Raw genomic sequence first — 18258 nt, forward strand, 5'->3', positions numbered from 1 at the left:
AACATAAGTACGCATATAAATTGAGCATGCATGGCTTGAATATTCAAGCACTAGTAAACATCTCCGGCTGCCGCTTCAAGTTAGGCACCCCTCACATCTAGGTTCAACATGAGCAAATAGCATGTTTCCACGATTCCTCAACTGGCTGGCAACCGGAGCCCATATCAGGCCCATCGCGGACACATCGGCAACCCCCCTGAGCTGATACAATCGCTTCTTAAAACGAAAGAAAATCTGATAGCACACATGCAAAACGTTGACCGCCGCTGGCGCTAAGAAAAGCAAACATTTGCTCACCCTTTCCCTTCGTTCCCTCGACGTTAGCCCCCCCCCCCTCATGATCGTATTCGTGTGAGTAAAAATGCCTACTCAACAGATGATTTAAATGCGATTTAAAATGGCATACCGTGTTTGACCTTTGCAAGTGACCCGTTTCTTATCGCGGGTGTTCTTTGCACAATTAGCTGGGCACCTCGGTACCGATTAGTGCGGAATCATCCGGGTTTCTCTAGTCATGTCGACAAGACAATACAAGAGAGGAAGGTTTGGCTGGCCGTTGGCTCAAGTTGTTTGGCTTTGCTTTGCTGTCGGCATGTTTCAGGCTCTTGCCACTCCAGTCCAGTAGAGCGGATAGATTGATCATTTCTTTGTTGTTCTCGATCTCCATCGCCACAGGTAGCTCGGACGGATTGTGCTACTGATATTTCCCGAGTCGCTATAGGTTAATGTATGATGGGCATGAGATTTTACTGTTAAAGATAGCAATAATGGCTTTAGTTAGCGTGTGAGTATTTGCATTATTTTTTTTGGTTGAGATGATATACGCGCGTTTCCCAAAAGGTCGGATTGCTCGGAGCTGAAAGTATATTTCCGGGGGCCGTAACGTAACGAATGATGCATATGATTTGCATATCAAATGCGGTAGTAATTAGGATGGCTGCCGAGATATGTTTTTTTTTCAATTTTATTTATGACTTAACATCTGCTGTTGAATTTGTTCAAAGAGTTTTGATTTGATTAAGTGGTTCCGTGATTTATTAAGAGTATAAGAGCGACTTTGTTCATTAATTCATCTTTCAAGATTGTATGATTTGATAAATTCTCCAAATTGTTCAGTTTAAGCTTTATTTTGCACATGAATCTGACTCGTATAATTTATATCATTTTTGAGGCATCAGTTCTCATCGTTTCAAAAGATAGTTAACACATTTTAATGCAAATTTAATCAATTGCAGGTATTGAACAATGATCTTTGTTTTGTACAACTAGCGTAATTTAGTTTAAAATTTTGATAAATTAAATTGAGATCAACAGTTTCAAACAATGATCTAAGAATTGAAAGTAACTGAGCTTCTCGTCGTAAACATTGATTTATTAAGGCATTACAAAAACCGGGATATGCGTGTCTTTGGTACTTCGCGTACCTGAAGGAATAAAATAGACTCCATTTCGTGGTCCTTAACCTTTCATCCAGCTCCATACTACTCCGTGGTTTTGGCTGAGATATTTCCATTTTATTTTACTTCATTTTTATTTGTTTTAGGAGCATTCTGAATTCTCATAACCTCGCTCTCCATCAGGCATAAAACCTCCATATTTTTTATATGAACAGTTTGCAATACTAAAACAGATGGGCAGCCAAGTTTTTGTTGCATCTTTTTGTGTAACTGGATCATTTCGAAACATGTTGGGGAAAGGGCGGCTGATCGCGAACATTTTGGTTAAATGATTGTTTTCACTTTTTGCTTGAAATATTTATTGCATATGAAAATTTACACAGTCTTTGGTGACCTATAACTCTACTAAAAACTAACTCAATAGACGACACATACTGAAAAATAGGGTCTTTAGAGCCGTAATAAGTACGCGCAGATTGAATTCTCAGGAATGGATGAGACAGAAGATTACGAGAATAATAACTTAAGGGAGGGGATGGGGTCGAACGGATAAAAAAAAACAATTTTTGCGATTTTTAGAGCTATCTTTCAAAACAGTAAATTCAAATGTTTTGCAAATACACAGCATCATTCGAACAACATTTTGTAAGTTTGTCGTGGAAAAATATTGACAAATAAGTCGGTAAAGTAGGGTTTTCGAGGACGCGTTTTAGACTGTATCTCGGTGCAAAATCATCAGAAGACAAAAAATCCGAGTAACATCCCGAGCGAAAGGAAGTAGCAAGGAAATAACATGTTTTGTTACTTTATTTTTATACTACAGTTTGTTATGATATAAGATCTGTTAGTGCCCTAAATAAAAAAATTGGAACCATTTTGGGGACGGGTATAGCGTGATGGGTAAGTAGATGCCTTTCACGCAGCCCACCTGGGTTCGATTCCCAACCCCGCACATAGGGTCAGAAAGCTTTTCTGTTCCGAAGAGGCGATTGACCTTAAGGTTAAAAAAAATTTACAACAAATATTGTATGAATCTTATCAAGAAAATAATCAAAGTTGATAAGCATGAAACAAACTAAGAAATAAGCCTGTAACAAAATAAGTTTCGGATTTGCGTGTTATCTGGCGGATTCTTGTGCAGCAGTCGTTGGATTCATCCCACTCAGAAGCTTTATGCTATACAGGAGTAATGAATGAAAAACGTTTACATAGTTGACCTTTTCTGTTTCAAGTGAGTCTTTTCAGAGCTTGATAAACTATTGTTCGACCTGAAGACTTTTAGCTATTAGTTACAAAGTCTTAGTCTACCGTGAAATCTCTGTGGTCGGAGTTCTTTCATGTGAAACATTATAAATACACTCAGCAACTACAAAGTTTTTTATAACCAAATCTGTAATCTACCACCCGGATTATTGATATCAACATTTGTTATCTCCGACTTTTTTCAGTTATTGGAACCAAAACTAGTTCTTATTATGTTCCATGTAACAAAATTAGGTCCTTTTCTGTATCCAGCTTGTTACTATATCGTACTCGGGATGGTTGTAGTGGAAACTTTTCTAGACCCATACGTTTTTATTTAATTTTTTTTAACTTTTGATGGTTGTCAAGTCAAAACTGCGATTTTCCACGAGTAAATCCGCTATTTTTAGCTGTTAAACCTCCCCAGAGATCGCACCCATTAGAGAACAGGAATCTGGTTTCTTCCGCGTCTTTAACAACAATGGAACAATTTAAAATCACCAGCGAATGATAGTTTTAGGTATTGCAGAGAATGGTTTCAATCATTTAAATAGAGTAAGAACAAAAAAGATCCAGGCTGGCTACCTTGAGTCAACCATCTGCGGAACTCGAAACTTAAATATTGTTCCGATTGAATCGGTAGAGAAAGATTACGTACTGATTTAGTCGAAATAACGGACACGACTTGGAATTTAGAATGTTTTAATCCTAACCCAGTAAGGAATATTGCCACCCTAGCCAAGTAGGGAACTTTCTAATGGAGCGAGATGCATAAAGTTTAAGGTTATAAGATTGAGAAGAGTTCATTTTCCAGACTATGGAGAGCCCAGAATACCATCGGTACAAATTCTGCTCTGCTCTGCAATGAAAGGTTTATTCGAAAGAAATGCCGCTGAAACCATTAAAACTTTTGTAACTTTTGAACCGTATGGATAAAAGACGTAAAAATTTGAATAAATCTTATCTATGAGGATTTTAAGCCGTCAACTGAAAGTAATTATTGAATTTTTTAGTAAATAAAGGTAAAATTCAGCAAATTTCCCTTAAACGATTACTGCCTGTCGACGGCCAGTTTAGTTCTTCCGGTGCTTCAGTAAAGATCAAACTCGGTGCAAAAACTGTTTTGCAAATAACATTGACTTCACGTTCACGTTAAGTGGCGTTTGCAGTTCAATATAAACTGCCGATGCTCTTGAGAGTCGAAGACAAAACTTTTCTAACTTACCTATTATTTGAACGAACTCAAAATATCCAGGACCTGCAGGCAAATTAAAGTTTTCAGTAAATTGTATTTCAAAATCACTGTACCTTGAGTACGATAGCATTTGGTAATATCTCGATTAGCATCTTAATTATTTGAAATATAATATGCTTTCATTAAATTTGGTCGAAAATTATTAAAAAATTATTTCCTAAAATCCACCTATTTTAAAGAACTATAATTTTTTTTCCATCTTGACATAGATATTACTTATTATTATTATTATCATAATACGTATATTTTCAAAAATATCACTAGAATATTCTTACAAGAAAATTTGTTTCGAGCCTGAATTAAATTAACAACATAACCTATTCAATTTGTAAACAAACATGTTTGTTACATAACCTATTCAATTTGTAAACAGTCACGTCAAACAAACAAGAATATTTCCTTATTTTGCATTGAAATCGGTATGTCCGAAGTTGGTTCGTTTATTAAGTAACTAATATAACCTACAAATTAAAAAAGTTTTGAACCGAATCTTACCCTATAATTCCGGAGTTAGAAGTCGGATCCGGATGAAATTCAATAGCAAGCCTTCAAGCCATCTCCAAGAAAAATTAGTGATATTATTTGACACATACACTCACGTACATGTTCAATATACAAACACACAAATACATACATACACACAGAAATTACTCAGCTCAATGAAATGTGTGGAATGGTATCAGATGTACAACTTTGCTTCCGCCGTTTTCCGATAGGTGGCTGTACCGGCTGAGGCTGGTTAAAATACATAAATGATAATGCCTTTAAAGTGAGTGTGTACAGTGCCTAACGAATTGTCATCGCCGTTTCAGTGACAGTTGTTCTTGTTTTCGTATTAATCACGTTCGAAAATGCCTGTTTATGTGCCCAATTCTCGCCATTTGAGGGAAGTTTTACTTTTCTGTTACAATTCGAAAAAAAAAATGCAACTGAAGCGCATCGAATGCTTTTAGAAACTTACGGTGATGCTGCTCTGAATAAAAGAACGTGTCGAGAGTGGTTTCAACGTTTTAAAAATGGTGATTTCGATGTCGAAGACAAACATGATGGTGAAAGAGAAAAAACCTTCAAAGATGAATAACAATTTACTACGAGCTCTTAAAACCGGGTGAAACCATCACAGGATATCGCTACCGAACGCAACTGATGCGCCTTAGTCGCGCGCTAAAAGAAAAGCGGCCACAGTATCAAGAGCGACATGGCAAAGTCATCCTCCAACAGGATAATGCTCGGCCTCACGTCGCAAAAGTGGTCAAAAAGTACCTGGAAACGCTGAAATGGGAAGTCTTGCCCCACCCGCCCCAGATGTCGCCCCTTCTGACTTCCACCTATTCCGTTCGATGGCACACGGCCTGGCAGATCAACATTTTCAATCCTTCGAAGAGTTGGAAAAATGGATTGCCTCATGGATAGCGTCAAAAAAGGACTCCTTTTTTCGAGCCGGGATCCAAAAATTTCCGGAAAGATGGGAGAAAGTTGTCGCTAGCGACCGACAATACTTTGAATAATACATCTACTTTTTCGCAATAAAGCTTTAAATTTTGGAAAAAAACGGCGGAAGCAAAGTTGTAAATCTAATATAGGACACATTTTTACAAGTTAATTTTTCAAGTGATTGCATAACCTTTCTATATGAAAAAGGCACTATTAAAGAATAGACTTTTTTTTCATAATTTTGTGATAATACTAACAAGTGGGTACAAATAAAATAAAAGAGAGCTTCAAGGATGGTAAACACTATAAATAATCCCATCTGCTAATGACGGTTTATCTATATTCACTTTTCTTGCAATTATTTTCGCGTAATGCCTTGTGTTTTCGAAATTTTCTTCTGATAAGTTCGAAATATGGTGGCCTTAGTCATAATGTAAGATAGTAAAAAGAAATTAAAATAAACTCTACTTCTAAACAGAAAGTGGCAGCCATTTTCGATTTCCTTTGAATGACTTTTTCATTTCGTTGCACTTTAATTTCTTATAATTTTCAAATTTAATACATACAGAATTTTGATCTCCCGAAACAGATTTACAAAATTTTCTCCTAAAAAATATAGATTTAAATGTATCAACCCTGCACGCTATGCAAAATTCATGAGTGTTTCGTATGCAAAAGCGGCAGTATCTTCTTCTTCGGTACTAGCACGTACCGATGCGTACCGGTTTTGCATCGTCATTTTGTATGACGGTTTGAAAGCTTTGACAATCATCACCATATAATTTTGGAACCGAAAGTCGGATCTGGATGAAATTACACAGTATCTGTTAAGACAAAAAGAGATTTTTGTGAAAAATGACTTGACCGTTGCTATAAAATCCAAAGTCCTAAAGTAGGTTTATATATCCACCAATTGAATAAATTTACCAGTAAGTTTTATACAACGTTGCACCTCGTTTCGCCATCATTTGTGAAAAACGTACTCATGAAATTGAAAATTTATCACTTATCGTGCTTTAATAGCAGAACCGAAAACTGGATCCACTTTTAGGAGACTTATTAAAGAATTTAAAGACCATTAGTTAGCTAAGTTGAAACATATGTTTTTTTCTCACCAAGGTGTTTGTTCTAGCTAACATACATTAGAGAAGTTATACTCAAGACTAACAAAATCTTCTATAATATGGAACTCGATGATCCATTTTTCGATTATTTTTGGATAGATTTCTTTTGATCCCAATGATTTGTATTTGCATTGAATTCGTTTTCTACCGATCAAGTTTTAGAACGAAAAACAATATTTAGTTTTTAAAAGTATCCGGTGTTGATTCATAGTAGAAAATCAGATTCTCAGATTCCGATAGCAACCTGACTAAACCTCGAAAAAGAATAATCAGTCGTTTCCAAAACTGCTAATTCGCATATCTGAATATCATCAATCTAGCAGCTGTGATCTTCTCGAATCTTCAAAGTGCTTCTACTACTAAACACAGCCCACGTCTGCTTGAAGCTCACAAGTCGTCGATCTTCCCCAATGTCTTACGAGCTGATTTATTTTTCAAGAACTAAATTAACATTCAACAGTCAGCATTGGAAGCGAGAATGAAATATTCGCCCGCTAACGTCAGGCCACTCCAAAGCGCGGAATGCCGATCACCTCATCCGGGTAGTCAAATATTTCGACGGGGGGGTGTAAGGGGTTTAGATTTGCAAGTGTCTCTGCTGCCGGAGTATGACAAATCACCTAGTGGATTCGATGTTTACTTTTCTCCTTTTCGATTCTGAATCCTACGAGCGGTGCTTATGTTTGCGTTTATGGGAAGCTTTTGTCTCCGAATAGCATAACTGACCTAGCGGAGTGGCGTGGAAAGTCAGAACTGGTTTGAGTTTCACTTTTATCCGCAGCTTATTTAAAATTCATTGTGTGGCCTTCTTCGACATTGAAAACTTCCCCACTGCAATTGATTGCGGCTCCAACCCACTTTTTCGGACGCGATCGACCTTCGCCGCATAGAATCTCATATGACCCACATACGAAATCAGCGTGTCGTCCGATTCGAACGGGCAAGGACGATCTAGACGCCGGACAACTGAACCCGAACCGAGATTTACCCACAGAAACACCCATAAAGACACCATGAATAAACCATCGCAACGATTGATCTAGGATTATTATGTTACGATAAATTCGAAGCGTTGTTTTATTAATAACCTTTACCATTAATTTTCTTTTCCCTTGTTTTTTTTCGTCCCCAACTTGTCGTCCAGAATTGCAACTCAGCCAGCGAGCAGTGCTGCAAGATCCGTCCAGCACCGCCACCTCCGCCAGCAACACAGTGTCCGGACGAGAGCTACGTCTGCGTAGCGCCCAGCTTATGCAACAACGGTTTACTGAACTTTGATGCGCAGAATGCAATCTCGTCGCAGCAACCGGTAAGTCGAAAATTTTTGGGTTTGATTTTATCTTCTGTCTTCTTTATCAAAGCTGTTGTTTCGTTTCTGTTTTGTTTTTTATCTTGCGCACTTCAGTGACTTTACGTTTTGCGTGCACGCACAACGGAAGAGCGCCTAGGGTGGAGATTGAATATTTTCTAATTTATGTTACCGATTTGGGAAACAGGTTGATATCGAGAATTTTTTTACTGCATTTATATTTAAATAATGAAGGTAAAAAAAATATTTCAGAAACTTCTCCGTTATTTTTTAATTAGGTATAGCAATGGGTTGAAATTTTACATGCACGATGCATTTCACGTGGTGTTCAAAGCAGTCAAATAGGGCTTTAACCATTCGATCAGATAATTTGATTTTATGAGTTGATGGACTATTTAGAAAATTTTGTTTTTGATAATAATAAGCAACTTTTGAAAAAAAATCCAATTTTCTACAATCAGATTACGTTTTGAAACATCAGAGTATTTTCATTCCGTTATGCATGGTGATTGTTTTGCTTCATAGTTCATGTTACAGTTCACGCGTGAAATCATGTGTCAAACTCGAAAATACTCAGCTAGATTTGACATTTTATTATTGATAGATTTCTCCTGAACAACAACAACAAATTTTTGAATTTCATCATTAAAAACTGTGTTTGTTAAAACATGCGTTTCGTAAGACACGTCGATTTTATAGTCGTCATAATCGACCCATCGAGCAGGCTATTCAGTTCATTGTTCGTCAAATTTTGGAGCAGTTTCATTTTATTGGACCTCTGTAGCTGAGGCTTTATTCATAGAGTGCGTACCGAAGATTATATTGCTTCTATGACGGTCGGTGCTAATGAAGGTAGAGATATGTCCATTCGCTGCTGATCGTAGCAATTAGGTGAGTTTTATTCGATCACCTGGACAATCTTACACAAAGATCTCGATTCAATACTATACAAACTATGGATTATGCAAGAACCGAGGCTAGGTGACCTACCGCATCATCGAGTTTCCGACGAATGAGTCTTTAGAATGCAGTCAATGGGATTCGATTGTATCGCAGATGTGTGTTCATCAACGAATACTTGAAAAAGGACATTTGTCGAATCTGCAGTGAAGAGCAACCAAAAGTTATCCAGTAACGCCAAATGCATCTAGATAAATTCGCAGTTTGGTGCGGTTTATGGGCCGGTCACATAATATGGTCTTACATTTTCAAAAGCTTTGAAGGTCTCAATGTTATGCCAAGATCGAGAAAATAATTTGGCTCGAAGCTCAGAGACAGCATTCTGAGCGGCCTATTTTTTATGACAATAATTTCAACGGCTTACTTGTCAAACCCCTCTCGAAAATACAAATTATAAAGCGACTTAAAAGATTATCCACGAACCGAAAACCACCATTTCGGATTTAAGGAATTCTAAAATTATAGCTTATTGATATCCACTCGCCAAGCGTGAAAAAATGCGTCTATAGTTCCTCGTAAAATTCATGAGAAATAGTAAAATGTTGATCGCTTATAACTAAAGGCTTCTACACATAACTAAAACGAAATGATACAAATAAATAATATATTCAACCCCAGTTTTCCTCAACCATAAACCTAATCTACTCCAATTCCACTCGTTTTCACCGGTTGAAACGAAGTAGTACCAAGTAGTAATATGATTTAGGGACAACTGATCGTTTTGTTGCTTTGAACAATCGAGATTATTCTGCGTGTACATAAACTGCAAGCTTTTGGTTGATACGAAACAACTTCTATCTATAATTCTTGATACAAAAACCCAACTTATAAAAAAAGGTTTGTATATTATTCAGTTCTTTTCTAAAATGATGCTAAGTGAATGTTGTCACAATGTCAAAAATTTTGGCCTGGAACAAAGAATGAACAATTTCGCTACAGTCGAGAAAATCAATTATAAGAGCATTTTGGTTATAAATTGAATGGCAAAATTGCCTGTTGTTAGTGCCCATTTTACTAGTGAACAAAACGTGGCGTAAGCCCACTGCGCTCAACCACTGAAAATATTCCGTATTTGTATGTGTCGGTTTTGCACGATACGCGTTGTGCAATGATTCGCTTAATTCATGAGGTTGGAATTTTATTTTGGCACCAGTGTTTTCACCTTGAATGAGCAACAAAATCGCCCTGTGCAGCTACAGCACTCATACCAACAGACTGAGGTACCGGGTTCTAGAGATGGGCAATTAGCTCTTGAGCTGTTCCAATGATTCGAATCACAAAAGTGAACTGACAGCTCACAGCTCTTTTTGAAAGAACCGCAGCTCACCAGCTCACTCATTTGCTACCCAGTTCGCCGCATTGTGAACATTGTGAACGGATCTTGAAGAGCGAGTTCTAAACGAGAAGAAATGTTAGCACCAAGTTTCGTTATTTCTTCCATATCTGTATCTATTCTTCTTCAACGGATTGAATGACACATTATCAGTAATAAATCTTACCTCTCACGGTGCAAGAAAAACGGGCCACAAAATTAACCATCAGTTGAATCGAAATGAGCTTATGAGCTGATAAATCGAATCGATTCATTTTGGTGAGCTGATCGATTCGGAGCTGCTCACCAATATGAGTTGTTTCACACACCTCTACCGGTTTCGATGCCACGAATTAAACACGAGTAAACAGATTTGAGAACGAACCATTTCATACATACTAGCTGACGAGCGTGCCGTATCATGTCTTATAATATTGAACTATTCTGAAGAAGAGTATTGCAGTATTCTCTTTTCTCTCAAACATAGGCTATTCGTTCAAAGAATTTATCTGTGCTATGGGTGGTTAATGCATACTCTTCTTGCTGGTGAACTATTCATAATCAAAGAATACTGCTGAATTTGAATGTAAAAATGATTTCGTCAAAGAAATATGTAAACAGAAAAAAACTAAGGTTTCTCCCTGCTGTATAATAGATCTTGCACATTATCTTTTATCATCAGTAGGTACACAGAACAAAATTAGTAATTTAAAGGGTGATATAATTCTACAAACGATACAATTCAAAACTACTTAACTTTTCAAAGGACGCAATATTGCACTAGTACAGAATTTCACAGGCTCCGAGTGTAATTTTCACTCGGATAGCAAGTGCTATTGAATGAATTTGTATGCACGATTTACCAGCCAAGCAGTAAATATGTGCTTCTGTGGTTCAGTCGATTAACTGATTTGCTTTATGATCTCATGTTTCTCGATTCAAGTCGCGCAGTTGCCATCGATCTTTTGTTTTTTGTTTCATCGGATTTCATGCTTTGTCATCATCACACAATTTTACATGTTCTTGAACATAAACTTGTATTAAATACGACGCTTAATTTATGTGCATCTTATAAGATGTAAAATCACAAAATTTTGTTGAACTTTGCATAATTAATGTTTGTGAATTAGTTAGAACTTTAAGCTAGTTCCTTTAAGTGAATAGTGTGCAGATGAGGATAGTGTGGTATAAGGAAAGCTTAATTCGTTTTGGATGATCATAAGCTTTATCGATAATTTTATCGCCATACACAACAAACAAATCTGAATTTTACAGGTGACTTAATCCCTCATACGATGACATTCATAAAGACCTAATTTGTCAAATGACGGAAAATTTCATTTTTAATGACTTAATGTTAGATTAGCTTGAATTTTACTGGTTTCGACTGTAACTTGCATTCTGTTAGCAGGTGCGACTGTATGAATTTAAATGCACCTTTTACCAACCAAGCAGTTGTGTGCTTCTGTGGCTCAGTCGATTAACAGACGTACTTTGCGATCCAATGGTTCTCGGCTCAAGTCGCGACGCTCGCTATAAGTAGTATTCATTTTTTTATTTAAATGAATTTCATGTTATAGAATTTTGGATACAATATTAAATATTCTTCCACGTAAATTTACGTGAACTGCGACGCTCAATTTATGTACATCTAATAAGATGTAAAATCACAGGGTTTTTTCGAAGTGTGTAGCTACACAGAACAAACGAAAGTTCTAACGGATGTACTTGTACATCGTTCGAATGATGTGCACTGTATGGCCGCTACTAGGAGTGAACAATAACATTATGCTAGCTGACCAGAAAAAATACGATAGATGACTCCGATAAATAAATACTGGGAACAAAAATACCGTCATGTTAGGCCTTCAGTGTGAATGTTCCGACTGTGCTAAACGATTCTACTGGCCAAGTAACCACATGAAGAGATTCGTGTCTGCACATCTGACGATGAGGAAAGAACGATATTCTCTCGTTGCGTCGCCCACTAATGTAAGAGAGATTGAGCAACGAATGGCACTTTTATAAGCTCACCTTCCGGATACTGAAGAGCTTTGATTCACTAATACATACCAATGCGAACCAATTCCGTATGCTCAGAAGTGGCTGACGAATAGTTCAGTTGTTGGTGCATTCATTAATCATGAAGCGAATGAAGAATGATTACTCATTCGTTTTTCTAGTACTGTTTGGCACTGAATTTCATCTTAATGCTTGTTCATACATAACATTTTAGGAAACTTTAAGTTTGAGTTATTTTTGGTTATCTCATACCACTGATAATTTTTTCATGAATTGCTGATCATATTTTCGATGGTGTAGAGAAAAATTATGTTACTGCGTTATTAACAACAAAAAATATTTGAAAAGGAGCCCCATAGTAAATTAAGACGTATCTAACGTCAAAAGTCTCTAAGATTCCACACAAAACTTTGAAATTCACAAAAATTATAGTGTGTGTCCACGTTTCGTCTTTGGCTCATCAGTGCAGAGCAGTTCAATTTGAACTGCTCTGCACTGATGAGTCGAAGACGAAAAGTAAACATATTAAAAACGGTTATGTGTCCTACACAAAATATAGCTAAACCCTAAATGATGATAGTGTGGTATAGTTGTTAAGATTGACACTCGAAACATCAATCGTGTTTTCATTGATGCCAATAGTTCCATGTAAACTTTCAAACACTAAGCTCAGCTCAACGATCATGCTCATGCAGAACTTGCTATGAACTTTCAAGTTGCCGCTACTTTTGCCTGTACTTTTAAGCAACGAAAAAGTTCACGCTGGACTTACACTGAAACGAGTGCAATGTGAAATTGGAAGTGGATTTTTTCAAAAGCTGTGGAACATCTGCTTGTTTAGCTGATCAATGTTTTTTTTTTCATTCGTTCGTAACTAACAAAAAGGCAAAAACCTAAATTAGCCTTGGTCGATAGACGGTTCTTGCAGATCGTTGAAACATGCCACACTGCACCCTGCAACAAATTGAAAGGTGAGTTTAAAGTGAAATCAATCTCACGTTATGGGCTCAATCATTTGGTCATCTAGATGTGATTTGACCCCGCAAGAATACTTTTTGTAGTCTCTTGTCTGTTGGGATAAGCCAAGTAAGATCACGGATTTGGAAGCCAGAACTGAATATAGAATTTGTACATATAGGGTGATTTTTTTGCTGGTATTTTTTTGGCAACACTGTTTTTGACAGATCACGCGTGAATTGTGTCTTTGTCAAACTTGTTCGGTTTGATCTATAATTTAATCGTGAATGGGCGCTTGCAAAGTTGGAGGAAGATCCACTTTTTTTATCGAAAAATTGTGCTCAGCGACGAAGCTCATTTTTGGTTGAAAAGATACGTCAACAAGCCAAATTGCTGCATCCGGAGTGAAGACCAGCCAGTAGCACTGCAAGTGCTACCAATGCATCCCACAAAAAATTACTGTTCAGTGTGGATTATGGACCGGTAGCATTATTCGAGAAATACCGCTTGATATGTTGGAGAGAGTTTGCCAAAATTTAACTTTGCGCATGGGCCATCAAAAGCAGAGCCGTGGCCAACATTTACATGAAATCATCTTCAAATCTTGAACATTTAGGGGTTTTTGGTTTGTACGTAAAGTACATATTTAGTTTTGATTTCTTCGCGTTTCGCCTTCGCCTCATCAGAGTTCAAATCGGCTGCATTAAGGTGAAATGTAGCGTCATAAAATGCGCGCAAAATTTTATCCGCTTCAGTTGAACGAACCGTCGCACAAAGCATACCAAGAAAAACGGACACATAGAAACAAGAACTTTTTTCAATGATTGAGCGCAGTGGGTTTACCTCTCGTTATATTGGCTTGTAAAAAAGACTGGACGTAATGGATTTTTGAAACTTTCACACTTTGAATATATGCTAATTCAATCGTTATTGTGAGTGATTACTCTTACACTAGAGCTATAAATCATGAGTAATTATGAATTACTAACATGAGGTTATATGTATATGTACTGACTAACTTGCTAACCATGTATATGCTTGAGTTTAGTAGCAAGCATGGATTCTCCTTCAACAGAACGATTGAAGACGAGATAACATTCAAGTATTTTCGATATCTTTGCCAGTCGTTCACTAGGCGTTCCCGCCGATAAGATAGAATTTACGTAAAAGTATTTACTTGACACGCATGATAGAGCGCGGTCGGATTTACTTATCGAATACATTCAATGCCAATATATTCCATTCTAATTGACTTTCATTATCATCTTCGAATAAGTAGAAAGTATTACTTCTGTTGTGTCAATAGGATCGTAGCACTAGTCATGTAACCGAAGTTATGCTATGAGTCGGCTGCGAAGTCTGTTAAAACAGAAAGGCCAAATTTCTCAAAAGGAATGTAATTCTAAGACTTCCACACTCAGACATTTTCCTGGTGTGGATTCAGTATTTTCCCAATACGGTTCCGCCACTCGTTGTCTGCGAAGTCTGTTGAAACAAATGGTCATATTCAACAATAAATGTAATACCAAGACCTTGTAATGCATTGAATTCAACAGAATTGGACATTATTAGCATTATAAATGACAGTTACTTAGAAAATAAACGATATCTTACAATATCCATTTTATTGTATCAACTAGTTTTTATTTCAACAAAAAACCCAATGCTGCATAAATTCGCGTCATTATTTGATATGTAATTTTTGCTCACGATATAATGCCACCGTGCCCACCGTGCATTTCTCACACCACCTCAATACGAAACAGCAGCGCGCAAGCAATAAAAAAATGCGGGAAAGTTTATGTAAACTTTTTCAAATTTCGGTTGTTTTAGCTAATATTTTATAATTTTGAGTTGCATTTTCAGATTTTTTGTGAAATTCTGCTAGAAACACTACTTTTCAGTTCTAAAATCATCCCCGTGGAACGGAACAGTAACCGTTTATACATTTCAAAAACCAATTACGACTCGGCAAAGCAAAATTTCAAAATTCTAAGTATACTTAGTTATGATAAATTTGATTTCGAAAACTTAAGTGTTTTTGGATTTTCGAAAATCGGTCTAGTTTTTGAATAATTGATCAAAAACACGATTTTTGCATTCCGCTACATTTCACCTTAAGAGTTCAAATTGAATCGCCATCTCTGAAGTCGAAACTAAATATGTACTTTACGTACAAACCAAAAACCCCTAAATGTTCAAATTCTGCGGCGGCCAGTAGTCGTTCGTCACTCGTTTTCGTCTGGGACGTCAGATAGGATATGGCACCTAGTGTCATATCCTTAAAGGGTCACATAAATAGTGTGGACTTTGTGTCTGCTTAGCGGTTCAAATTGAACTGTTAGACGGAGATGGCCATGGCGATTCAATTTGAAATGCTTTAAGCACTGATGAGTCGAAGGCGAAACGCGAAGAAATCATCTTCAAATATTAAATTATATTGATCGTTCTATCGATTCCAATAAAGATTTCACAAATTTTCTCAAATTTGTTGTCTTTTGTTCGAAAATCAAATTTCACACCTCTTTAAAAATTACCCTTTATGAGCTAAATTTACTTACTTGAAACGTGGAGGCGGGAAAGTTAAAGGAAATTTTTCCATAGTAATAAAATTTCAGAAATAAATTTATCAATATAAAAATACACTTGACTTCAACTAGCTTTTTTTAGTTACTAACATAAAATTGCTGTTTCTATCGTTTGAAGCCTCCACCCCGTTTTACTGTTTGAAGAATCCTATGTTGTTAGCCGATTAGCCGCCATGATTTTTTAAAGTTGATAATTCCGCACGCTCATTGGACAAAACTCAAAATTTTAGTTGCGATTACTCAAATCCATAAACTGAAGCAATCTTTCAACATTTGAGTTCTGATTTGATTAAAATTAACTCAAGTTATGAGTTCTCTTACATTTACTCATGCGTTCTAAAGTAAGCTTTGAGTTTTCAAATGTTTGTGTGTTGTTTAAATACAAACACTTGTCAAGTATATTTTGATTGAATTTGTTGATCATTGACGATTCGAAGTTGTCTTTCCTGACATTGTTCGCCATCAAATATGTGATTCTTATGGGTGTTCTAGGTTTCATAAATATTTTGAGGTTAAAGAACTCAATGTTTAGTGAAATGTACACAAATTTGAGTAAAAATACGTTAATAATATTTGAGTTCGAAGAACTCAAATTTCGAGTTAAAATCACTCAAATTTTTAGGTAATTCACATTTTGCTGTTTTGTTTAATATTACTAAAATTTTGACATCTTTATTTCTTCGCTCAAAAATGAGTAAACATGAAGAAACAAAAGTTTTGACTACGTGCACTTTTAATGAAATTGAGTGGCTACTCACACATTTTTGAGTGTGCGTCTTCTTGATTATGGCCAACCCTTTTCTCACAGCATATCAATATCATCCGCAAAATCAAGAAGCATGTCAGACTCTTGACGATTTGCACCTTCAAGCATTATGTTAAATAACAAATTAAAAAGCGCATCACTCTGTGTTGAATGCATCGGATGTCATATTATCTTGGCGCTTGATTTCGGTCATGAATCATTCTAATCAGCTTTGTTGGAAAGCCCTGTTCTAACATTATCTACGCATAACGGATTTTTTTTCTGGGTGTGCGTACAACTTGTTCTTAAAACCGATTATTTCAAAACACGCAGTTATTATACTGACTGTCTTATAAAATTTGTTTAGGTAATTGATTTAAGAATGGAATAGAGGCCTATTTTTCTTCAACTATGAACTTTAACCGTTATAAAGAAGGAACTAAAACTCCTAACATAAAACCCTTCGACCAGCGTTTCTTATTCAAGCTATTCACTGTGCTAGGAAGTTCTTGATGCGGGGGAGGTGATTTTGATTGTTAAGCCATTTTTGCGAAGTCTTGGGAACAACCCCATCATCCACAGGCGACAGCAACAGTCGCAACAACAATTCGCACCACTCTGACGACGCTGACTGATGCCGCCCGGTAACGTGTAAACGAACGGCCTTGCCGGGTGCGCGATCATGGGTTATGTATAGCTTTCACGATCCATAAAAAAAGTCGAACTTGTTGACCGGCACACGTCCGTCTGCCGACCGACCAGTTGCTGCTGGTGCTGCTTTGGCTGATATCTGCATCTACTTCAAGCACGCTAGTCGGACCCACTGTCTGTCTGTCTGCTGGTATATGTATAACGACGCCCGGTAAAGCTGCAATGCCACTGCCGCCACGTGAAATGGTCTATTTACATACTTTCATTTTCTTTCGTCTGCTGTCCCACCAACCCAGTGGGCCGGTCAGTGGTTATTGAAAGAAATTGGGATGGATCCACTTGAGCCTCTGGTGGCCGAGTGTGCGGGAGAGACTCTCGCGCCACCGACCGTGTTCGATGAAGGTGATCAAAAACTGAACCGGTATTCGGTTACCCGCCACTAACCGGGAATAGTTCCTACTTCGATGATCGTAACCGTCGCCGTCGCCGTCGTCATCGTCGTCATCATCGCCGCCGGTACCACTGCCCTAAGTAAGGGTCTTACGTAATCCGTCGACGGCGTGTGGGACTCGATAGGCAGCGGGGGCCACTGTTTTTACGATGTACGATTTTCAAATTGAGCTGCACACCGGAATGATTAATGTTTCTTCGATCCGATGGGAGATTCGGGGAGTAGCGTGTTCGTCGGGAAATTAGTTCGACTAATGTCGCGTTTAGCCATGTACAGATTTAAATTGTTTCATCGCTCTTGGCGATTTAATCGCAGTATCATGCGCATTTCGGACACCTTAACCATTGCTTTGACATTCATAAATGACAACAGCATGTCGAAAATTACACAACGATACAACTGTTCAATCAGTGATCTTATTGTTCGACGATAGCAGTCAATTAGTGAATGGTACTTGAAATCAACTGTATCCAACTAAAATCGATTGCTGTTGAAACCCACTCTTGAAAAAAATCGATAACGATCCGTTTCCCATCTCAGTGAAGCAGACTTACGTTATACTTTCCTTTAACCTATTGAGGAATCTTACATCTCACCTACACTTTCATTAAAATGTTTGCAAACTATTTCGAGAAACTGAACAAATCGCCATATGTCAGAAGCTTCGTTGTGTAACTGCCGGCCGAGCACTGTGGCGTCGGTATTTGGATTTTACTAATAGATTCATCTCTAGTTCAGCACCTGACTCACGCCAACAGCAGCCTTTGGTCACTCGGTGACTGTGGTTGTAGGTAGATTTGTTGGGGTTTCA

The 18258-nt window shown here is 37.3% G+C and overlaps 1 protein-coding gene across 3 annotated transcripts in view; it reads left to right on the forward strand.

Moving 5' to 3' along the window:
- Positions 1–18258, forward strand: part of LOC131430079 (inactive serine protease scarface) — a 160038-nt gene that overhangs the window by 40956 nt on the left and 100824 nt on the right. For all 3 annotated transcript variants that reach the window (XM_058594729.1, XM_058594730.1, XM_058594731.1), the window contains exon 4: positions 7597–7761. In XM_058594729.1, coding sequence (XP_058450712.1) covers positions 7597–7761 — 165 coding nt within the window. The remainder of the gene's footprint in view (positions 1–7596; positions 7762–18258) is intronic.

Source organism: Malaya genurostris, chromosome 2, assembly GCF_030247185.1.
Source record: "Malaya genurostris strain Urasoe2022 chromosome 2, Malgen_1.1, whole genome shotgun sequence".
NCBI classification, from domain to species: domain Eukaryota; kingdom Metazoa; phylum Arthropoda; class Insecta; order Diptera; family Culicidae; genus Malaya; species Malaya genurostris.